Genomic DNA, 25,856 nt, shown 5'->3' with positions numbered 1-25,856 from the left:
ATTACCCCAGAACAGGTGACTGTGAGCCGGGTCCAGAGCACCGCAAGCTGCTGGTCGTGCTGCTCTGTCAGGTTAGTGGTAGTTTGTGGTCTAGTTACCCCAGAATAGGTGACTGTGCGCTGGGTACAGAGCACTGCGAGCTGCTGGTCATTTCGGCAGAGATTACAGTTAAGTTTAGGCAAGAAAAGGTTAGTGTTATGCGGTGACGAAAGTTAAGTTTAGGCACCAAAAAGACTAGTTAAGTTAAAGAAAAGATCGTTGTTTGTCTTAAAACTCCCAAGGAACACCTATTTCCTGTGGGAAAGTCTTTTCTTTTCACTGGGAAGTGAACTTAACACCCACCCATCCTGTTCTTTTAAAGCAGCAGTCAATATGGTGCACACAGCAAAAAACGCATCGGGGCATGAGGAATAAGTGACGCGAAATAATCGGCTGCAAATATTTTGCATCCAAACTATTCACACCGTCAGCGATGTGAATTTGCGACAGTTTTCAATAAAACTTTTGGATATTGGTGTCAGCTCAGTGTCGGAGGGACAGTTTGAGTTCCGTCCAGGGACGCTGCTGAAGAAATAGAGAAAGGGACGGAAGATGCAATGTAAGCGGACGAGAGAGAGCGATCAGACCAGAGGAGAGTCAACGTTTAGAGGTAGGGCTGAACAATTTTTGAAAATTATCTAATTGTGATTTTTTTCAAAAATATATTGCGATTGCGATTTAATATGCAATTATTTTTTTAAGCTCTTTGTCTTCTGTATTATTCAACAAAAACAAGCAATAAATCACTGTATAGTATGAACAACACGAGATTTGATAGATTAAACAAATTGTTCTTTCCTGGAGGCCAGGCCTGTATGTGATGATGAAATTAGGTGATAAATTTATATTAATGACATCTTTTATTTAACTACTTCAGTCACAGTAGTATATTGAGCCCTGACCAAGCCTGGTGTAAACATTCATATGAAAGTCAGAAACAAATCACACAAGTGCAGATTGCAGAAATATAAAAACAAATATGTGGCTTTACCACAGTTAGTAGTATTTAATCAAATTCAAATGCGAATTAATCGCACAAAAAAATTGTCCCCGGTATGTAAAGGACCTTAACTTTTTGTAGCTTTTCGAACGCATGGTTCATGAGAACAGGCTGGTATTTGACGAGTTGGGGAGTAACTCATCATTCCCAGCTCCGGCTTCCGAGATCCGAGGTAAATGGAACGCATTATGTGAGAGGCAATGTGGAGGCAATCCCAGACAACTTGTTTCAGTAGTACAGCACTTTTAAGCATGGTAACATGTATGTAGCAAAGTGCATATTTAAGATAATGTTTGTGGTTCTTATTTTTGAAACTAGTCACCTGAAAACATTAAAAAGTCCCCCGGAATCTAACGTTAGCTTAGTCAGCTTCCTAGCTGCTGCTAAAAAAAATGCAAAAGCGAGTTATTTCAGCTAGCAAAATCGATGGTCGTCGGCTTGAAATGGCAAGCTGCTTTTAGTGGAATTGGTCACTAGCATCAGTCAAGCCTAGAATTGGACTGCATCTGTTAGAAATGATGATGAATGGTTAGAAACAGAGGACGGTGTGGACAGGAAAGGGGTATGTTGTAACACACTGTTATGGTCGAAGTGGTAGATGTCAAAGTACTACTTTAATTTTAATTAGAAGATGACAAAATAATCACACACAAACACAATACATCTTTATTCTATCCCCCTTTTGACATCCAGAGTGCATCTAAAATGTTAATAAACTAACCAGACATGACCCCCTCCCCCCCCGCCCCTTCCATGATCAGCATAAATCATGTACATTTATATAAGTTCTTTAATTCATGCAAATGCCATATACATTACCACACATTCCTGTGGTCCACAAGGGTTTCTGCATCAGAGTTGTAAACTATGAGGAACTATAAAGTTTTGGTGGTCAAAAGGTATGCACCTGGTCTCACAAGAGCCCATCATGTGTCTGTTATGGTATGCATTCCTCCTTTACCTCTGTTTTTGAGTGTTAAATAATAGTCTACTCCAACAGCTGGGTAAATATATTTGATATACCCGATTCACCTGGAATTAGATGAGAAGATCAATATAAGTATCATCTCCGTGTACTCAGTGCAGCATCCTAAAACTTAGCCTATAGTGGCTGAAAGGATGAAGTTAAAGTAATTTGCTCATTTTAGGAATGGGGATATGATAATTGTGGGCTATCCATGGTCCAGAACTTGAGTAAATAGAAGATAGAAGATATATTTTAGTAACTTATTCATTTTTTGCCCAATCATTTAGGGGTAACACTTTATAATAAGGGTACATGAATTGTCATGAATTAATGTATGACTTCATGCATGAAAAAGCATGAATTAATTAATGTTGTACTTCATGAACCATCAGTAATGTAAAAGGATTAATAGTATCTATGACTATAATATGAGTTTTAATAAACACATATTGGAATATAAGCTGTTGTAATGTGCTGTAAATACTACTCCTATCTATTGTGATCAATGAATCAATCCCAGCAGTTTTAAAAGCCTTATCTCGAAAGTTGCCTATATAAATGTCCGTGGATGGATGCTTATGGAGGCAGAGGCGCTGTCCAAGGTACTGCATTCAGCCCCTCCCCGATAGACATCACTGAGAGACACGTGATACCGCTCTGTCTGTGGCTCCTGACAGTCGCTGGATAAGCTCAACGGGGAAACCAAATTTCACCTTCTCTTCCACAATGATAACTGGATTTTGATCCCGTGCTCCCCACCTACTTCATCCGGCAGTTTCACTTTTCTCTTTAGATGTGTTTTGTCTTTTTTTAAACCGGGAAACAAACTTGGAGGACAGAATATTTAAGGTCATTTATTTTACCACTGAGCCTGTAAGGTTTTTAGTAGAGTTAGAGTGAAAGTGGACCCGTGTGTGTATCCCATTCTCTCTCTCTCTCTCTCTCTCTCTCTCTCTCTCTCTCTCTCTCTCTCTCTCTCTCTCTCGCGCGCACTGATGCTGTGATTCACTTGAAAGCAGATCTTGATGTGAAGGTTTCGCCAGAGTGGATTTGAGGTACAGGCTCTCCAACGGACCGAATATACGGACAGTCGTGTTTTGAAAATCAGCCCGCGGTGTTTTGCATGAAATCGCATTTGTTTTTCTCTTGTGCCAACTATTTAAGGTCCCGTTGAAGTCAAGGTTTACGCGGAAAGGTAAAACAAAAAGCCTTATCTTGGTTTTTTTTTTGCAAGGAATTTTATGGTTGTGAGCGACTGAAAAAATTCCGCAGATATGGGCATAAACTAACACTGTAATTATAGTGCGCCCTTTATAGCTGTCACCCAGGGTAAGATGTTAAGGCATGGGGCATATTGTCCCGTTTTGGTAAAATATAGCCAGTGAAACGCTAAATTCCGGTGAGGATTACGCTATATCTTATTAAGCATGATGATCATTTATTGGTATTTACTGATGTTTCTGGGGATGTTTCAGTAAAGTGCGGTGCCCAAGTAAACCCGATTTACATTTTTCTTCATTGAAATTCAAACTATTTGCAGAGGTTTTAAATGTAGGTTATCGTCTTTTTCCTATATTCACCGCGTTTGGTGTTTGGAAGGGAAAGCAGAATCTGTCTCATAGTCCGAAAATAGTGACGAGGCATTTATTATGAAGAGCACATTTTGGGGGTCTGACTGAGACCCACAGGCAGCCCGACTGGTTCGTCTTACACAAACCAACCATTGTGAATCAAATGACGCACTTTTTCTCATGTTAGGTCTTCAAGAGAGGGCAGGCCAGTAAATAGCCTACTGTATATGGGAATGCTGCTGATATAGCCAAATGATCATTCGCGGTTGCAGAAGTTGTAACGAGTGGAAGCAAAATAAAATATTCCTAAACGGTTTCATTTTTTTACTTTGGTGTGACTGAGATTGTATGCAGAAATTGTTTTTAGACGTGCGAACATCTGCGATTAATGATGCTGAGGCTGTATCGTCAATTACTTTTTTATATTCCATGGAAATCTGCAAGTTTTATTTATTTATTTTAAATTGTTTAAATCTTTTAAGCACTGCATGTTAAAAGGCACACGAGGTGGACAGTGACTAACCACTGTCCAGTGCTGCTCTATGCTTCCTGGAAAACCCCTGTAATATTAATCTATTGATAGGACTACGGCTCATGTTCATGCTCATTGCAACAAGGGCCTTTCTGGATATGTGCTTGATTGGCTGTGCTTCTGCCTTAATCATACTATTAACTCTGACTTTTGATTAAGGCTTTGGTCAAAGTGGATTTGGAAATGGATATGGTGAAAACGCTGATACTGTATTAAATATTCTTTTCTTTTGCAGATAGCTTTGGGACTGAGGACAGCCTTGACAGACTGCTTCTTTTGCTGAGCTTATCAGCCAACGTGTCTCCATATGGCATTTTTTCTTATTGCTATGGAGGATGCAGGGTGAAATGCCCCGAGCAAGGCTTCCAGTTACATGCCAACGAATGTTGGCGTGAACATGAAGATTAAAGCTGCCATTTCAACTCAAGTGAAACCGTGCACACACTAACTGGCACCAGAAGGGACTGTTCCATAATTACATAAATTAGATCGAGTGTGCCCAATGGATATTTGAATTTCTGTCACTTTGCTCTAAATAGCCATGGCAGAGAGGACCTTTAAACAGTTCAAACCATTTTGGCGCAAACAGTGAGAGGTTTGGCCAGTGGCCTGGACAGTGTGAGGTAATGGTATTTGCTCCAGGAAGTAAGTGTTGGCAAAGCCTATTGCTATGCAAATATATTATAGCATTTAATCTCTTGTCTTACAATGCATCAGCTCACACTTTATCCATGTAGACAGTCACTTATATGCCAGTCTACTCTCTTACAGTCAACACAATATAATTCTTGCTTAAGCAAAGGTTCTTATAAATAAATTAAGCCCTATAAATCCCTGTTCACCTGCACAGATTTTGTGATCACACAATGGTTTTACAAAAGCCACATGGTGCCCATATCATATGGGTTGGGCTGCTCATTTGTTGCTTTGTAGAAATAGGCACTTGTCTAGAATTTACAGATGCTGAGGGCCAGTGGGCTAGATTTCCAGTGTGGAATGCATGTTGTGAAAGCGAAATGAGCTTCAATATGAAAACAAAGAGTTCCCATGGGCTGCTAGTTTACTTCGACGATGAGGGATTTTGTGACTTTCTAGAACTTTTCTTACTGAATGGTAAACTCAACCTTCGTTTCTCGATCTTCTGTGCCGAGCCTGCAACCGTCGTTTCTGACATGGCGGTCAACGACAGCCAATGGCACGCGGTCACGATAAGGAGAAACTTTAAGAACACAACCCTAAAGGTGGACAATGAGACGAAATGGGTCGAGGTGAAGTCAAAAAGACGGGATATGACTGTTTTCAGCCATTTGTTTGTTGGTGGAATACCACCAGAATTACGATCTGTGTCGTTGCGACTCACATCAGCTGCAGTAAAGGATCAGCTACCTTTCACTGGATGGATAACAGACATAAAGGTCAACAACACGGAGTCTGTCATGATCAACAGTGACGGGGTCTTGAAAAACCTCTGCGGTTCAACTAACATGTGCTTAAATGGAGGAGTCTGCAGTTTAATTAACAACGAACCAACATGTGACTGCACTCGGACAGGGTTCCAAGGAAAGGACTGCAGTGAAGGTAAGACATCTGGATTCAGTTCAGACATAGAGTCGGTACAACGTGTCCTTTGTAACCTTTCCAGTCAGCCGCAAGATGGACTGATTTAAACAAATTCAAGTACCCTATTGTAATTACCATCAGTCATAAAGTAATGCATTTCCCTCCTCTATTTGGCTAAATCCATATGTGTGTTTTAGTCTTATGATGTGTGTCATCGATCTGCAATACAGTTGTTTGTAATGAGCGAATCTCCTGCAAGGGCTCATTAGCAAAACATGCAGGTGTTCTCCATCCCCAAAGGTGTCTTCCATTCTTATAAAACAGGTCCATGGGGATTGGTTGACCTATGAAACATCAGCTCCAATGGCTTACCTCAAATGCAAGAGCAGGAGTAATCTACGAGTCACATGGAGTAAACACGAATGATGTCATTGACTTCACGTAGTATAAAAAGCGCCCAACAGATATTTGCAACAGAAGAGAACCAAAATTATAACTGGTTGAGGTTTTTTGTTGCTAACAGTGTTGTTATTATTACATTGATAATTTAAGATCGTCACATTAGAATCTATTGTTATCAGATCATTTTCTAAACAAAAGCAATCCAAGCATGACTGAGCCACGACTTCCCCTCAAAATGGTGATCTAAATGGCTTAATAATTCTAACCAATTAAACAATTTGCCGTGTAATGCAGGAGAATAAAAGACCCAGCTGATCAATACACAAAGAGAACATGGAGTTCTTTGAGGTAGTGAGAATAGAGTCACTCTTATTGTGGCCAAATATCGTGATCATAAAATCAGGGTCTCTTATAATTCTCATCGTTAATGTATCAGCATTTAGGGTATTGAGTGCAGAGCTGCCCACAGGTTGGCAGTTTACTGCTGTGGTGGGGAGGAGCAGGTTTTTTGGTCAGGCCGAGTGTGATGGGGGAAGGGTGTGATGTGTACTGTGTGTGGTTTATTTTTAAAAATCTATTACTCAAGTTTATTAAAACACTGATGGACTCATTATAACATATAGGCCAATATATAAAGGCCATAATTTACATTTAATTTCATATGCTCATATACCTTTACTCAAGCACATTCGTCTTTTATTAACAATAAGCTCATTAGGCCAGCGTTGGATAATTTACTACTGCAGCATAAGATATTCCCATCTGATAGTCGTTAGTCATTGAGGCAAATATGAAATACCACTAGACATTAGAATGTCCTATGTTTTATTTTCTGCTGTAGTCATAGTAGTTTTGTTAATGGTGTTAATACAACGGGAGGGAGCATAGGGTCTTTTACTAACCTCATGCACTGACACAATGAATGACTGTTGCTGTAGTTCACTAACAGGCTTTCAATGTTGGGCAGCATTAAGTATTTGTTTATTTAAACCACTGCACATCAGTGAGAAATAGCAGGCTGTATTGCAATACTGCATCATAGCACCCCGACTGGCTTTAAATTAAATAACTCTTTGAATACGACTGCAAATCAATTAGTATTTGCTGTCGCAGGTCCCTTTCTTGAGTGTTTCTCATTAGTCAAGAAATTGTAGGAAAATGTCATAATTTTTACACCACGTGGCTTCTGATGTTAATAGTTTTATGGCCATGAAAGAACTAATTGGTTATGTTATTGCAGCGTTAAGATGAGTGATGTGAAAGATATCGTCTTTGTGCTGCATGAAGGCTGAGCAGCTATCCTTTAATGAATGTAATGTAATGAATATATCATGGCAATAAGGACCATATACATTATAGTTCATGAATGTGAAAGCTTCTATATAATAACCACAACAATCCTTAAAGATATGGTCACTTTCCATGTAACGTGTCTATATGCACACATATAGGGAGTTGGTTGTCTCATGGACCTGTTCTAGTAAATGAATCCCAAACAAACATATATTCATGAATAAAGTAAGTGTGATGTGCTGATCTAAAAAAAAAAAAAAAACTGCAAAGACACAAAACACTTTGATTTGAAACCCTGAATATTACATTGTTCATCCTAATTTTAGGTACTGCAGTGACAGTGACAAAGGAGTCACTTTTCCCATATTTAGTTCTCCTGAATGAACTCATTTTGCAGGTTCCAAAATGGTGGGTGAGAAAAACACTCAGAAAGAGAGCAGCATCTTAAACTCATCCTGAAGGTCTATATTGATAGTTATACATCTGCTCGCTTATTATACTGTATATACTGTATCTTGCCTGAATAACCACGTCAAAACATGGAAAAGAAACTACAAGATACTAAACTGAAGTTATTAGATCCACAAGATTACACAAACAGAAGCCTCAAAGACAAAGAGGCAATATGTCAGACCTATGAGACCTCTGCTGCCGTCATCCCCGACAGCCAAAAAGCACAGCGTGGGATTGAAATCCCTCTCTCAATCATGCTCCTGCTCTGCTTGATGGAATTACGCAAAACATACAAACAGCATTGTTCTCTCACACAGTCAACTTATGATGAATATAGCAATGAGTTTAAAAGGTTTTTCCTGAGAGGCAGTGTGTGACATCATTATCTAAGTTCATTGTTCATAGTTAGCTGGTGGGTCTAACATGTCTAGTGGTGCTGGTTATAGTGGATATTTTCTACACTAAGGGCCCTATTTTAACGATCTGAAACGCAAGTATCAAACGCCAAACACAAGTAGCTTTGTGGGCGGATCTCGAATACATCCATGGGCGCACGTCAGGAGCGGTTCACAGCCGAGGAGACCGACGTTTGCTATTGATTTTTCTTTTTGAGAAAATGTAATTAAAGAAATGTCATAAAAACATACTTTCCGATGTTTTGGGCTCAATCTCACTGAATCACGAGGTTATGAATGCATGGTGATATTTTTGCAATGTAGTAACATTAGACCGGGATTACCTCACTATAGACGATGCAGCTCTTCTGTCTCTCCTCTCCCGTGCTGCTGCTAGGGCATTTGGGTCAAGTGGCATCGGCACATGCAGTTCAACATCACATCTCCTTAAGTCCTCTAATATTTCCTCATTTAACATGGAAATGTTGTGTAAAGCAAGGTGTAATGTATGGTTTGCAAAAATTGGGAACTGCTGGGTCCGTGAGATGAGAGAAGCACAGTGTATGCGCTGTGTGCACACTCTACATTACAACCAAGCATGCGCCTTTAAAATAGCATCTGAATAACGCGCCACTGACTTTAGACCAGGTTTTTCCTGGTCTGTGGCGGAATTGGTTTCTGAAACTGCAAAATAGCACTAGGGAACGTTTGCGCCGGAACACGCCTTCTCTTTTTGCTGAACCGCCCCCGGCAGAAAAAGTTCATTCCATAACTTACTGACGTGAGTCTGTGCGTCGGGTGCAAAATAGGAATGATACATGCGTCAGTGTACAGAGTCAATTGTGCTGGGTGCAAGATAGGGCCCTATAAGTAGTAATAGCAATACAAAAAAAGAAAATTGGAAACTTTGGTGCAGCATATCAACCTATAAACACAACATTGACAACTTTATGTATACACTTTATCATATTCAGTTTTTATAGCAAACATATTAGAAAACAGTTGCCTGATTACACATCCTGCAGACAAAGCAACATTACACAACATTTAATTCCCATATTTACTCTTTTCGTAGCTCTGTTTTGGTCTCCACCAACACCTCAGGGAATATCTGGCTTAATAGCTGCTAAATGCTTCACTCTTTTAACCAGCTAGTCGCTTATGTTGTCTGCTGTTTGATGCTGGGTGGGAATCGTACAAGGGGTTCATCACAATGCTGAGAACAGCTGCCCCCTGCCATTGGAAAGGTGCTGATAAAAGCGCTTAGACTGAACTAAAACATTAAAGCTGCGGGTCGTAAAATTAAAACAATGAGCCCAAAGATACTATAAAGCCCCACAGAGCTATTCTCTGTGGGTTTGTCAGTAAGAGCAACATATCTCTCACATTACACATAGTCATTTTATCCATTGGTAATATAAAAATATTGATTAACGCAGCTTTAAATCTAGCTATATGTATTCACCTGCAAAAATGGGGATGTCTGGCCTTGGTGTATCACATCCCTCTTCTTGTGTGCCTGTAAAAAAAGAAAAAGCACCAAAACTGTTTCCCTTGCCTTCCAAGTCTAAATAGCACAAAAGAACTGCTTTGAGTTGACAATGAGATTTCTTGACATACGTCTTTTGTTTGAGCTAAACCACTGTTAAACTGTTAGTTCATGCTGAACTCTTCCCATCAACTGTATTTTATGATTCTGTCCAGCCATGTTTTTTAGCGTCACTACATTTGACACCAGGCCATATAAAAGAAGAAAGGCCGCTCTCATTTCTGCATGGCACTAACATTGCAAGATGAAGAGATTCAATATCCACCAAAACCATCCATGCTGAAATTGTTTGAAATCATGGTACTTTAAGTCCCTTTGGATGAAAGCATCCAACCATTTGTACCTTTGCCAACTAATTCAGTATTCTAGCAAGTAGAGATTTCTTTTCCACCTCATGTGGTAATGTGGTATTGCTGCTTGCTTTCTCATCATCCTGAGCTGCAGAGGGGAAGCAAGCAACAACAACTCCTGCAAATGTTTTTTATTAGACCATTATTTAAAATAGTGATTAAAGCTTTAGTTCTAGTCTAAATAAATTGTCTTTTCCCAGTCAGAATCACAATCTGTATTCAGCAAATTTACCTGTACAAAAAGTAGAGGCATAGTTAAACAGATATGTCACCTCAGGAGTTTACCTAATGCCCATACATTGATTCACCTCAAAAGTAAATTGCAGTTTGAAATGTACCTTTCCATTAAATAATTTAAAAGCTGTTGTATTACTTTGATTAGATGAAAGGATTGCAGGATTTGCCACCAGACCTGTCAAGTCTCCCCTGTCCAACAACAAGCTTGCACATTGCATGACCTGACTCACAGACACACACACACACACACACACACACACACACACACACACACACACACACACACGCACAAATCCCTTTTATCGGTTAAAACAATTATTTAAATGCACTATGGCCAGTAAGTTCCCAGAACCTGCCCTCCTTTTTTCATTAGATAAATAACAGATGCATTGCATAGCACATATTTTATCTTGATAAAATGGAATGGTTTATTTCATTGTACATTAGCTAAACATGAATCAGTCCAGGTAAAAATGTAGGGCAGATCTAAACTAAGACTGTGCAGCATTTTTTTTTGTTTTTTTTTTTTTGCATTAGTAATTCAAAGTATAACTTACATTGACTTGATACAGTAAGTACTGTACCTGTCATTGCAGTGATTACATTGCACTTTCATTTTATGATTTTAGCTGAGAGCATAGCTTCTAGGAAGTCCCTAAAACTAACACCACTCATTGTAGGACTGACAGTCAGATGAGTTAAGCTGCTAATGCATGATGACAGGGTACAAAAAATTACTTCAGCCTACAGTAAGTAAATTTTTGTCACAGCTATTTTACCATTTTAATCATCAGCCTCCTTGGTTATGTGAAATATTTTAGTCAATAAAGACAACAACATCACAACAGATGTGTGCCTTACTGCAATATTAAGGAAGGAAAGTAGTACAACATATGCAGGAGACAATGTGTTCACATAGGTTCACAATCAATAGGTTTGTGAGCATGCCTTGGTCTTGTCATGTTTTTACACAGCAAATTTCATTTTTGATTATTACTTTTTTTTTAGATTTCAGGTTGATGTACAAATTGAGGAACATTTCCTGAATAGTTTGAACCTGATCTTACAGTGTCACAAATGTGTATAGAGCTACTGAAAACATTTCAAAGTTACTGAGCTCTCTATGCTTATCTGGAAAGTAAAATTTTGCTACAGGGTGGTACAGTCAATCTTTTTTAGTCACAGGGTTTTACTATAACATGTATAATCAAGTAATACAATGTAACAACATGCAGTTGTTTTTGGTCAGGTTTATATTTTTCATAACACTGGTTCCTTAACTGTGTCTGTCTGTCACAAATGGATTTATTATCAGTGGCAATAGGATACCCTAGTAAAATGTCCTGCCAGAAGAATTTAAAAGTTGATAAATTTGGCAACCCATTGATTACATTAGAGGTGGTGTTTTACATTATCTCCCACAACGATGACTTCCCACCTACCATAACACCACTTGGTGTTTTTTCACAGAAGCCATCCAGCCTACAATTTCAGCAGTTAGATAGTACCCCTTTAGAATACTTGCTGGACCAGTTTCTAGTCAATACAAGGCATTCTTTTGCAGGTGAGTATTTTAGGTATAGCTAAATTAAAGTGAAGTTCTTTTTTGTTAAAAGTTCCAAATTTAGCATGTTAACCCAGTGCAAGAGAAACAAGAAAAACAGCAGTTAATATTTTTGGTCACTTGGGGCAGCAAAAGTTGTTAACAGGGAATCAGAAGTTGATATGGTGAACTTCTTAGCAAATAGTCGCATATAACAGACATAGAACAACATTACCATTCATTTGGAGTCATGTATCTGACTAACATCAGTCAAATATTTATTTTATTCTCCTTTAGCTCTGTCTTGGTCTCCACCAACTCCTCAGGGAAATAGTCTATTGAGCAGCATGTTCACCAGTTAGGGTATTGTGTTTATTAGAGTTGTTTAGATGAAAACAGCTAACTGCAGTATCTGGAAACGATGTTGATGAGAGTAGTTACAGTGAACCAAAGTAGTAGATCAAAACTTTGAAAATGTTGATTATTCCTTCTAAAACACATAGGTTTGAATATATTTGAATATCTATTTTTACACATTATGTCCATAGAAGGGTAAACTAATACAGTAGGAGACCGAAGTACTGGTAGGTACTGGTCTGGACATTGTGTGCCAAGTTGTATCCCTGAGGACAATTCAACCTCACATACTGAAAGAAACAATAGAGTGGATATGTGGGCCGGGTTGTATTGGGTGGCCAAGGTGGATGGGTCAAGGCAACACAGTATGGAAACAGTAACAGTATATTTAGTGAATTCAATAAGTAGCTTGTGTTTGTCAAAAGCAACACTATCATTTTTAGATGATTAATATGGATGGCTCCATGTGAATGACATATACAGTACATTTGCTGGGTTTTAAGTATCCAGTAGCTTTCATAATGTTCACATATATGAATTAAACTGCTTTAAGACACACTGTATAGGAAGATAAATTCTTAATTCAAATAAGCTCTCCCTTTCAGGCATGTCTGTCATTGTATGTAGCAAAAACCATGTGGCCTCACTATATCTCTGAGAGTGTCATTCTGTCTAGAAGCATTCTGCAGCTTCACTCAGACAAAAGCAGATTAATAGCATACTGCTGTCTCTGAGACCAAAGACAGATATTGGGATAAAAAGATTAGAGGGATTTTTCCAGAGGATTTTTGCCTTGTTTAAATACAACTGCTCCCGACTGTCAAAGGGTGTTTGTGAAATTCTTTGACACCAAACTCCTCCTTTAACGGGATTCGTCCCACAGCACAAATAAACACATCCAAATATCCATGCCACACTCACACATGCTCGTATTAAACTGGGCTATGCAGTGCATTTCCTTTTGAAGCATGTTAGTTGGCATATGGAGTTTAGAGTATATTGTGATATGCGTAATTACTTGATTGAATCCTGTTATCTCTTAACCACTGCCACGTAGTGATGTCATGTATGCATGACATCGGTCAGAATTTTGGCTTTAAAGACATTTTTCTTCTTTGTTTGTTTATCATGCATGACATCCTTATTCATACTTGTGTTTTGTGCGGGAAATTATTTTACTTTGCATAACTGCTGGATGTTTTCTATGCAATCTGAACAGCTTGATCTCCTCTACACAGATACAGAATAAAAGCTACATATAGGCAAAAAATTGCCTTTTTAAATTCCATGCTGTAGATGATATTTTCACTTTGAACATAAGTTGCCTTTGATGCTGCTGTTTGGGTGTCATTCTTCATGAGAGTCGCCTGAAATACTAAAAACAAGTCTAAAGCGCACTGCCATAATTTGAAAGCTGTTGTGATAATGATAGAGCGAAGACAAATCACTTTTCAGGAACATTTTATGTGACTTTGAAGCCCTTTGTGACTAACAGCACAAATAAACCTGATTTGACTATAGTGTAGTGTAGGTTATGTTTCATATTTAGGGATTTTCTAGTAGTAAGTGCTCCCTCTTGAAAAATACGCAGTATGTGTGTATATATATATATATATATATATATATATATACTTAATTAATTGATCAGATTCAGAAAGCATTAGTTGCATTTTCAACACCTTGTTTCATCTCTTTTTCTTACAATTCTGTCCCTCTAATCATGTATAATGGAAATGGAAATGGATTCACAGTACTTAGAGCTAGCTTTATTTAATGCTCATTGTGCTTTATAAATACTTCTCTTAATTTTAGCTGAAGAGCCACTCTTCAGATAGGGATTTGTCACACGTCAACAGTGAGAGCCACAGCTAGTTTCCTTAAGCAACTGCTGAGCATATTTAGCTAGAAAAGGTGCTTGGTGAACAACATGGCACACATTGCTTCAACACAAGGCTGTGATTTCTATTACAATATGTTACAAATGCTCTATATTAAAAAAACTTCTGATTCTTAGTAGACATCTTAGTTGCCCTGCCAGGCCTAATACTCAAGTGTTTAACAGCTACTGCATCACAAAAAAAATGTACTCCACATCTGTAACACTATCCTAGATATTGTCAATCCTGGGATTAAGGTTATTAGAAATACTGTATAAGCTGCTCTGATTATCCTGTTGGATCATTCCGACCCACAAGATGTAAAAGAATGGCAAGGTCTTCAGCACATCTGCTCCCACAATCCTCTCTGCTTGGGCTGTCTCTTTGGAAATATCTGGATTGGACTTACATTGTCAACACCATCTGTCCCATGAACCATGTAGTATCTGCACAATAAGACTAATTAAATCAAACACTAACACTGTTTTAGTATATTTAATTAGTAACATTTAAAAATATTTTTTTTTTCAAGTCTGTGTGCACCATTATCCCATTTTTAGAATAAAGAAAGACAATTTGAAAGAAATGTGATTAGACATACATTTCTATCACAGTTTTATTGATGAGTTTCCTTTAGGCAGTAGTTTGACATTTTGGAAAATGCTGTTTTTTCCCTTTCTGGCAGAGAGTGAGATTAGAAGATCATGTCAAATCTGTTAAATATGAAGCTACAGCAGCAGTCAGTTAGCGTAGCTTAGCATAAACACTAGACACTGGCGAAACTGCTAGCATGGCTCTGCCTAACTTGCACATTTTGTTAGCTTTCAGACAGAGCCAGGCTGTTTTCCCCTTTTTTACAGTGTTTATGCTAAGATCAGCTAACTGTCAGTTGGCTGCAGGCTTATATTTTAATGGACAGACATGAGAGTGGTATTATCTCTTCATCTAATTCTCCGACAGAAAGTCAAACTATGTCTTTATTAAGTCTGTAATCAGTCTTTGTACACTAGTTGTCATTCTGCTAAAATATGGAACTCTACCCAACTTATTGGACAATGTCTCATTTCAAAGAATCCAATGTCCGTGGGGTGACCTCCCAAAAAGGTGGAATGAAGAGTATATTGTTCTGAAAGCATTTGGCACCATTGACCGACTCAGCTGGTGACAGTAGGAATTGTGCAGTATAGCCACAGCTGTGAGAGCTATCAATTTCAATCAGAGTGGCTGGTCACTCTGGCCATTTCCTCTCTCTCTCGCCACTCTTACTGTTGCTTGGGGAGGATAATGAGGGAGATGGTGAGCTGTGTAATGCCACTAACACTCTTCTGTAAGATAGATGCATTAGGTTCAGGCTGTGGTACTAAGAAATGAGCCCTCACTTATACTCATTACTCTTGATTTGGTCAAATTTGTAATTTAACAACACATCGATCCTCTAGTAGCTCTGACCTTTGCTGCAAGGCTTTTACATTTTCCCTTAACTCGCGCTTCTGCTTCAAGGGATTTTAGAGCAGCCTTCCTGCTACTATTTTTCAAATTCACAACTGTCTAATGGGCTGGCAATGGATTCAATCCCTTCTGTTCATCTTTGTTAATGCTTGCAGTGGCGGTGCGTGGCAAATTTTACCGAGGAAGCCAGTGAGCTTGGTATGGGCATATTGCCTTATGGTTACATAATGACTGTTGAAACGAATTCCGGAAGTCAAATGTAATTCGAAGAGTATCACTCGATACTAATCAAATGCTGAAATTACTATTCAAATGTGTATTTTTTATAAATGTGTTGGCCAGCGTTTGCAAATCTCACCCATCTCACGCCTATGCACATGTAAAAATGAAATGCTTTGGTCACGTCACAGCTGATGAACAATAAAGTTAACTGGAGTGAGTAACACAAGATTCAAGATTCTTTTATTTGTCATTTTTGTGCATCAGTACCAGAAGTCAACACAACGCATTGTCATATCTTAGGGCACGGAGCTAACTTTACAGTAGAAAGATTGAGTAATGTTACTAGTATTGTTTTAACATGAATTTTAAATTGACATCCACCAAGTCAAAATTCTTCTGTTGTCATTAATTAGCTCGTTCTTGTTTCCTGCGTCGCGGCTTAACGTTATAAGACCTCAACTGGGAGCTTCATGTAGACAGCTAATGTTAATCCATCTGTCAGAATCAGCATTGACTTCATATATTAACATCTGTATTCTTATTAATGGGAAACAGGTTGCTTATAAACCACTAAAAAGTAGTGATACTAGTTGTAGTAATTGTAGCACCGTGTGGTTTGGTTATCAATGTCGTTAGCATTGTGGCTAACACTATGTTACTCCATTTATGACGTGTTTCAGCTGTGCTTTCTAACATGCTTTCATTATGCTAACCGAGCACCGTTAGCCTTTACAACAGAGCCTACGCTTGTAAGATAATGTTTCATAACAGGGCTCTGTTTATTTGAGTTTGTTGCTGAGTGCTCTTGGTGGAAAATGAATGTAAACAAAGTCAGAAATGCAATGCATCATAACGTAAGTTCCCTTTGGTGTATGCCTACCGTTGTGTTTAATTTTCAGTTGTAGCTCAAAAGCTAGTTCAGTGAAGAACTAGATCAAGATCGCCATACATTATGTAATCTCGCCAACTTACTGTTAGCTGACGCCGGCTGGCCCCGCCACATACGTGTAATTACCATAGTTACACATCTGGTCTGAGGCATGTGATTGGTTAGATGCCTGGTTGAACTTGGCCTCCCTGTTTTTTTTATTTACGATGAATTAACTATTCAAGCTTGGTCAAACCTGGCCTGAATCTGATTGGCTGAAAATGTTTACTTTTTCTCTCAGGGATGCCAGGAAAAGCTGGCCTCCTTTGAGCGTTCGTAGCATTTTACTAACCACTAGACAGGACTGCACCACACACGCAGGGGCGCTGTTTCGCTCCACAAGCTAAAGAAGAAAATTATTATGGAATGTTTTGGTAAGGGAAATGGCAAAATCAGCTGTGGTAATCATAAATTTAGTTTTTATATTTTAAATTATGTTTTATATTTTTATGGGGAGGCCAGGCTTCCTTTGGCCTCCTAGAGAAACTGCCACCGATTGCTTGTATGGTGATGACATTAGTACTCCCTAAGGGCACTATTGAGTTGCATTATGGGAATTGTAGAATATCATGTCTTTACAGTATGTGATGAGATATAGGATACAGAGGAGGATTACAATCGAAATGCTGTCCGTCAACACAGTCTTAGATAATGTGCATTATCATTTGGATTCACCAGGACGAGTTGGCAAACATGCCGTGTGCAGTTAACTGACGTCACATTGCATAGTGTCTCTTAAAAATTCTCCAGCAGTGACATACACATATCTCTGCAGCACCTTTTAAAGGGATGTCCAAATAGCCACATAGAGTTTTTTGAAAGGAGAATAGCAGCTTTTCCACAATGAAATGAAGTTGTAGCTGACCTACTTTTTGCAAGTAATGCTAGCATGATAAACTGCTTCAGTTTGAGGCAATTTAAGATCGAATAGAACTGTTCATTAAGATGCGTCAGTTGCTTAATAACTTCTTTTTTAAAGTTTTAGGTAAAGTCTGACTTTCAGATTTTCATTCTTTAAATACACAACTTTCTAAGAGAGAATGGGGCCATTTGTTTAAGAGCTGCTACATTACAGACACAATTAGGCCCGCTTTTTAACTGAAAGCAATTATTGAAAGGCGGGTACGATTGCACACAGTCTTTGAGTAAAGAATTTAGGTCTGTGTGTGTGTTTGGGTGGGGGGAATAAACAGATATAGATATTTCCCTGGTGTGGTTCATGTTGACAAGCAGCAGTGAATATAAGCAGGTGGAATGTTGTTTACATTCATAGTAATAGCATGCAATTGAGTCCTTACCTAACCTTGACAGAATATACATCATTTGCTTTATCATTATATATTTGAAAACCATTTCAGGTTCCCAACATCACTGCAGATACCACGTCTTAGAAAATAAGAAGTTGTATCTGCAGTGATGTGCACATAGCACATACAGAACTAGGCTAGAAAATAAGCAAGAACCAACCACATTTTCCCCACATTTGTACCTCTTAATTTTAGTTAAGTCTTGTGTACATTGTTTTTGACCTTTTGATAGTAAACTACAAAGAGTTTCCTTTCAGTAGAGACAAATCATTAGAAGAGTTCAACGGCAGTAACCATTTAATTGTGAGTGTGTTACATTCAAGGGAGTGCTTGTTATGATGTTAAAAGAAATACCTCTTGAATTTTGAGTTTTACTGTGGAACCAGCTGAAACAAGGCAAACACATTATAGAGACAAATATTTCCGTCACTGCATGTTGATGACATTAGTCATCCAAGGTTGATTCAGGCAAACAGGATGTTCCAAAATTGTCAAATGGCAGAGAAAAATAAATAATAACTCTTGCTGGATGTTATGTGTAGTGAATGTTGCAAAGAAAAACTGTAGTGAATGTGACACGTTACTTTATAGAACACCCCCCCCCCCCCTTCTCTTGCCATGTCTCTTCAGCCAAGTGCATTCAGACACACTGCAGGACAGACATGGTGGCAGTTTGTCGAGCTGGCTGATGGTAACCAGCGCATTGTATACTAGAGGATTCAGTGCTGCTAGTTACTTTGGATTTCTATGGACTGTCACTTTGGCATTAATCAGTTGTCGAAGTTTTGGGCTCACAGTCAAGGTTGTGTTGAGCTGTCACAATCATGTCTGCAGGAGTGAAATAGAAAAGAAAATTGATTTATGGATGAATTTACCATCCTTCAATTTATTTATTTTGCTGTCGCACACCAGATGTTTCATTCAGTTTGGCATCAACTAGAATAGTAATGTAATTACTTTCCATGAGCTAAACACCATGTGCATGATCAACAAGACCATCAGAGATGCAGATCGTCTGATAGATAGAGAGTTGAGTGCATTTCGGTGTAGTGTTACCAGCACAATAGCACTGGGATCACTTTGTCAAGGGGATTAAATGGATTTACGTCTCTGGATTAGGATGTAACCAGCTGGGTACATTTGTGAAAGGAAGTGTGTGTGTGTGTGTGTGTGTGTGTGTGTGTGTGTGTGTGTGTTTGAGTGAGAGAGATAGGGGGGTCGTTTTGATGGCCCCTGACTGCTGCTAGAGGAAAGCTTCTTTTCTTCAGAACACTAACAAATGAAACCTTGTTAAGGATGGCCACTGAAGATTGCTGAAGTTTGATTCAAAATACAAAGTAACTATTCATACTACTGGAAACAATCCTTCAACAAATCAAATTCTCTGAGCACCTATATATTGTTTTCTTATGTGTTGTTTCTCCCCTGTTGGCATCTAAATTATGTGTAGGTCTCTCTAAGTATGAAGAAAATGTGCTCAGATCAGATTTAATAAAAGGATTCTACATACTGCATGTCTCTCAAGCTATACTTAATTAGGACTGAATCATTTTACCTCTAAATCAGATTTTAATTTGGTTATGATCACCAATAATTAGAGGAAGGGGATCCCTATAACAGAATGTTTATTGCACAATAACCTTACACACAATCTTAAATAAACTATCAAAATAATTCTCTTAAACAGGCAACTCTTTGAATTGAAACGTAGCGGGAAGAATTGATTAATTATCGTGGCAAAAGTCAGCATCAGTCTTTGTGGTCTTGACATCAGCAGACAGTCGTGATTCTTTTACTTTTCACTTCTCATGTGGTCACTTTGCAACTGCCAGCTTCATGCTTGCCTTGTCAGAATGAATTTTCAGCACTGTGCTTTTCATCATCAAGCTAACTTTTTGTGAACAAAGTGCACTTTTTTTTGTGTATCTACTGTAAACTGTTGAAATTAGGAAATATGATCCACATGATGCATAAAATGCACCCAATCCAATGAAATTACTAAATGACATGTACATGAATTTGTGTGCTATTCAAATTTTTTTCAAACAATAGTTTTGTTTGAAAAAATATATATAATTATAAAAATGATATACATATCTAAAATATCCTCCATTCCACAAGGGGCTTGGATAAATGAGGCACTATTTTAATTGATAATAGTACTTCACAGTATGTAGAAACTCTTACAACATGTATGTAAAACAAATTTGACATATCACTTAACTGAATTGGTCTTGCCATGTTAAGTGAAACTATTTTATTTTCTTGTAATTTGTTCACAAAATTATGATTTGGAGTGTTTTTTTGTGCATGATGTCTGATTTGGAAGGGGAACCAGTGGTGATGGTAAGTTTTGGGTCAAAAAATCGCTTGAATCTGGGCAACAAACCATTTTAAAGAGGTAGGAATTAATTTTGTAGTGGAACATTGGGCTTTTGTGCCCAACCGGTCGCATGGTTACATTAACTGGATTTATTATAGGATCATTTTCTGTTGTACAAGTATTATTGTATTGATTAGACATTGCATGCTACTGTCTTTATGATTTCAGTTCATGATTGTCCGATTTAGAAATCATAATAATGTAATATCATCAAATCTTCACTTAATACCATTTTGTGTATTTTTGCTAAATTCTGATTTTAAATATTTAAATTATTAAATATGGAATCAGATACCAGGCACCATTGCAAGACTAGAACTGTTGACTGACTATGTTTTGTTCTGTTTGTAGGCAGTTGGGCCCTTACACACTCTCATTTCACTGGTTTTGCATGTTTTCTCAAACCCATTTATTTTCCTCCCACTAGTAGGCTGATGTTTACCTCACCTGTTTGTTATTACTTTACCAACATGTCATTCTTCTTTCGGTCTCCTTTATTAGAGTGACAGATTTGACATGGCAGTTTCTCACCTCCTCACACCTCACTTTGATTGCCAAAATCAGTTTTAGTGCAATTTCATTTGCATTGCCAATATGTGCTCACTGGTCATTGCTTTCAGTACGGTGACCAAATCACCTGAATAGAGTTCCAGTCACGAGACCCTGCTGTCCAATCTGAACCCTTAGAGGTATTGCTATACCACTGCCAACTCTATTTACTTTGCGTATTTTCTCTTGCAGTGCATCTCATCACATGCAGTGTAGAGCAGCTTTTCACACAGATTCCATTGAGTCTATTCAATTAAATAGTTGTTACCAGAGTTGATACCAAACGTTATCATGTTTAAAATACAAAAAATCAAATAAATAAATAAAAAAAATGTAATGATCCTAATGCAACAGGAGCATCACGATGTTTATTCCCTTACACCTTATGATCAATACTGGTTCTTCAATCTTTTAACAGTGATGCCAGTTTTGCCAACAAAGAATTCAGTTTTTTAAGCTGATATCAAATATTCAGAAGGGCTAATTCAGTTACAACTCTGTCCTGTATTCCAGGTCAGTGTACAAACGACAAGGTTGGACAACAAACGAAAGCCTATGCATACATTTCCTCTGCAGGGGTTACAATAGGTCACTTGCATGTGATGTATAATGCCTTGCATGGTTATGACATGCAACGGCCAGTACTAGTCTGCATGCTGCTTAATGAATGTCTTCCTCTCTTTCTCTTTGCCTGTCTGTGCTTCCAGAAGACAACTATACTGAAGGTGGGTATTTCAACCATTGGTTTCCATTCTTGCTAAATTCTGTATGCCTAAACATTGTCATGGCTTAGGCTCCTTAAATAAATGTTGTATACTGATAATGGTATTGATATATATATATATATTTTTGGAGTGGTAAGTCTCATTAATCAGGTTTCATTTTTTTTTTTTTTTTTTTTTTACTGTACTGTTATAATTCTTTATGTATATGAACTAATACCTAAATCAAGTATGAAAAATAAGATTGGAATTAGCTTTTCTTACTCTATACTGCAGCAGGTTCCGAGTACTGCTGTTTTTCTAAGCTACCAACTGGTTAACTATAAATATTTCCATTCACTTTTTTATGTTGGGGGTAATTCAGTACTCAGTTTATTTTATTTTATTTTTTAAAGCCAGTAGGGCTTTGCACCCTGTGAGCAAATACTTAAATCACAATGGGCTTTAGGTTAACTAAATCAATCAGAAAGTGAGCATCCTTAAGTAAAAATCATTTTGAAAGGCTTAGCTAAGCAATACTATAATCAAAGCATTGTTAGAGCATTGCACTATAAAACAGAACAAAATACACTCATTTCTTAAATCAGTAGTAAACAGAGGAGATGTGATAGGCTACTCACTCAATCAAGTATATGCAGTTTTTATTTGGTTGAATATGAGAAGTGGCTTGCGGGTACTTATAGCATCATAAAAATTGACAGAGACCTTCAAAACAAACTTTTCACTCAATGCTACTGTCTTCTTTATTAGCCATTTTGTTTCGCTTTCCTTTCATTAGGATTCCATCGGGACATCGGAAATTATTGTTAGTTTGTGGTTGAAATCACCCATATCTTCAAACAGCAGGTTAATGAAATGTAGAAGCATGTCACCTGTATGCCAGAAGTACAATGGAGAGAAAAATGGATCAACCAGCCAAACAAATCAATGCTGTGGCTAGAACTTATAGCTCATGGAAAGTTTATTAGTTAACTGTGTCAATGAAATTAATGTAATACAAATGTGTAGTCATTGCTATCCAAAATAGCTCAGACCATGTTCAATTATCTTCCTTTTTTTCTGCATGACATAAGTATGACTCAATGTTGACAGTTGTTGAAGTCAAGGTAAAACAGTCTCCTGCTATATTTGTGCATAGGGATCGCTGTTTCATTGGTAGGTGGGCTGATGGTCTGTGTATTAAAGAAAAAGGTCAACCTGAATTTAGATTTCTGAATGATGACTAGTAAGTGGCTGATGATGCATTGCAACCTACTTTGGTTGACTAAATGCTCATCGTGCTGACCCTGTCTGTGCATCCTCCTCTTTTTCTCCGTCCCACTCTTCCCTATCCCAACACTCCTTAAGTAACACAGACATCTACTTCTGAAATAGATGTCTGCGTGTCCAGTGTCACACGGCTTCCCATGATCCCTTGTTCTCTGCTGACTGTGCTCTTGTTTTCCTTTAAGGTCTGGCACACCTGATGATGGGCGACCAAGGTATGAGCTCTGTTTCTTTTTCCCATCATTCTTCCATTGTCCCTCCTTCTCCCATTGTGCTCAGAAGTACATAACATATAACTTGTGTGCAATACTCAGGCTTGAAGCTTCATATATGGGCTGTCATTTCACTTATTTTGAATGACCTAGTTGATTTTAATTCTCCCAGTGACTTTTTTTTCTCTGTATGACCCCTTTTTCAAGCTCATTTGGCTTTCTACTCCACACTCCGCTGGGTAGCCGTGTCATTTCTCTCCATATTTTCTTTTGTTTCAATTATTCTTATCTACTGTATACTCTGTTTTATAATGACGTGGTTCAAGTAAAGAGACATTTGCATTAACATCATTAGGATATAATGCATGGTGGTGGGAAATAGCTTACTGATTTTTAAACTAATCCTCATCTGTCATGCATGTTGCAGTGTGTCTGCACATATGATCTGTCCATTCTATCTTCATCTATCCATTTGTGTGGCTACAGCTTATCCTTATCATGCGGCACTGCAGGGCGGTGAAGTGTTGTTCTTCTCGTTCCACTTTCCTTTATTAGTCCCCTTTTGCTGTCACACATTTCCTGTCGTCTATATGCACATAAATGTAGCCATCAAGCCACTTTCTCCTGTCGTCTGTCCTTTTCCGACTTGTCCACGACACTTATCCCTGTCTCCTCTCCTTTTGTTCTCCCTTTTTGTCTGGAATCTGCTTTCTTCATGGAACATTTCATCAAATCCCATAGGTAAAAGTAAAGGTATTACCCTTTTAATTATATGAATTCATGAAACTATGACAGCAGTGTTTGTGGCATTATATAATCATGCTAAAGGAAGTATATAAAGTCATTGGCATTTTTTAAATTGCTTTCTCAACTATTAATGAAAGCTTTCCAAGGTAGGTGCTTTCGCTTTGCATTCACTCCTTAAAGTCACATTGTTTCTTTTCTGCTTGTTGCATGGGAATCATAAATGAGTCTCACATGGGCATATGAACACAATAGTTGCTGTCCTAGTTCCAGAAACCACCACCACCCAGGGGTAACTACACTCTTTTTGTTTAAATAATGGTGAGGCTTGATCATAGTGTTGTGGGCCTCCCATCCTGGCTGTGATCCTCACCTCTTCTCCCTGTGGGGTAAGTGGACTTCTGATCTTTGCCATTTGACTCTCCTCCTCAGGGCAGAGAGGAGAAGTTTGGCTACTAAGGTCCCTACTGAGCATTCAAGGTAAAACTTTGATTCTCTCAAGTTAGTTTCTGAAGTAAAGTCACATTTAGCAAGTCGTCATAAGCTTACTGAAGTGTGGGAAACTTGAATGTCAGTGTGTTTGTGGTTTACTAATTGGAGAACGACATGGAATAAAAATAAAACTTCAAATTTGAAAAATAATGATAAAAAATAAAAAAATATACAAAAACAATAATGTGACGTTCAAGTGTTCCACTCAAATTCTGAAATAACATTTTTCTTGATTTTGCTTGCTCGTGTTGCTTTGACATTTGTTTTAGTTTCGCAATTGCTTTTAAGCAGTTTTGGAACATTTTAAACTATTTCTTTACACCAAATAAAAAGTATTGTGTTATAATATTACATGCTATCTCTTATCATCTATTTGTGATCTACCATCTGAACAGGTAAGTCTTCAAACTGTCCTGTGGGTGTATAGTGTGAGGCTTTACTTTATGATGTGTGAGCAGGAATCATAGCTATTGTAATGTCAGATATTTTGCTGCTAGAAGTCAAAGCTGCGGTGATATGTATGAATACACACACACACACACACACACACACACACACACACACACACACACACACACACACACACACACACACACACACACACAAATGAAACATTCTCCATTGTAGAATGTAGAGATTGATTTTTCCATCTCCTAAGGTAAGTGTCATTTCCATAACTCTCCTGGTTTTCTATGGTTTGGCAAGTTGATGCATACTGTACCAGTTGGCTTTTCATTACATACATACTTGACATAAGTACAAGAAATGTAATTCTACTTTGAATGTTTGATTTGAATTAGAAATACACCACTGCGGGTGGTTCCAAAAATCCATGGTCTAATTTACTAGTTATCATTGACCAAATTGTGTAAAAACTGATCTTGGCAGTTGCTGTTATGTAAACACAAATACCTATTTTCCAATGTAATGGCATGTTTCTGTCTGAAACATACATGTAACATTTATACATGAGCAAAACTGGCTAAAATTATATAATCTATGACTATGCAATTACTGCCCTTACATTAGTTTTACATCACATTACATTAACTGAGTTGTCAAATAGTCGACTATTTAACCCCTTTTAGACCTGTAATACACACTTGATGCTGACTGGTGTTTGAAATGTACACTATTTGCCTTATCTGAAACGCACAGGTTTTTACTACACAACACCCAGCTAGCTGTGGCAGAAGGGAAGCCACAGGGAGAGATTGAGAGAATGCTGATGAGGCACAAATCTGACATACGTAGCACACTGCTTCTAATTTGGGCCATTGTTAGTTGTCCCCTGTGTCAGACAGTGTGAAACCTAGTCAGTCCAGTTATGTACTGTGTAGTCACAAACACATATCCCCATTTGAGTATTAAATCTGGAGCGAGGACAGTGCCTGTATTCATTGTCTGCTTTAAGCTTGTGATAGTATTGTGTATTATGTTACATAATACACAATACT

General features: G+C 38.1%; 1 protein-coding gene across 5 annotated transcripts in view; it reads left to right on the top strand.

Annotated features, from left to right (window-relative positions):
* Nucleotides 1–4,964: 4,964 nt before the first annotated feature.
* LOC114571718 (neurexin-1a) overlaps nt 4,965–25,856 on the top strand; it is a 264,301-nt gene continuing 243,409 nt past the window's right edge. For 2 of the 5 annotated variants that reach the window (XM_028602858.1, XM_028602856.1), the window contains exons 1-4: nt 4,965–5,687; nt 21,671–21,688; nt 23,137–23,166; nt 23,905–23,916. In XM_028602858.1, coding sequence (XP_028458659.1) covers nt 4,976–5,687; nt 21,671–21,688; nt 23,137–23,166; nt 23,905–23,916 — 772 coding nt within the window. In that variant the 5' untranslated portion in view covers nt 4,965–4,975. Of the gene's footprint in view, nt 5,688–21,670; nt 21,689–23,136; nt 23,167–23,904; nt 23,917–24,339; nt 24,388–25,856 lie in introns of all 5 variants that reach the window. The other 3 variants (XM_028602857.1, XM_028602866.1, XM_028602864.1) reach the window with 2 other exon arrangements.

Source organism: Perca flavescens, chromosome 17 (assembly GCF_004354835.1).
Source record: "Perca flavescens isolate YP-PL-M2 chromosome 17, PFLA_1.0, whole genome shotgun sequence".
Lineage (NCBI taxonomy): Eukaryota > Metazoa > Chordata > Actinopteri > Perciformes > Percidae > Perca > Perca flavescens.
Note: the sequence above shows the minus strand (reverse complement) of the source record. Positions and strands in the feature narration are given on the sequence as shown.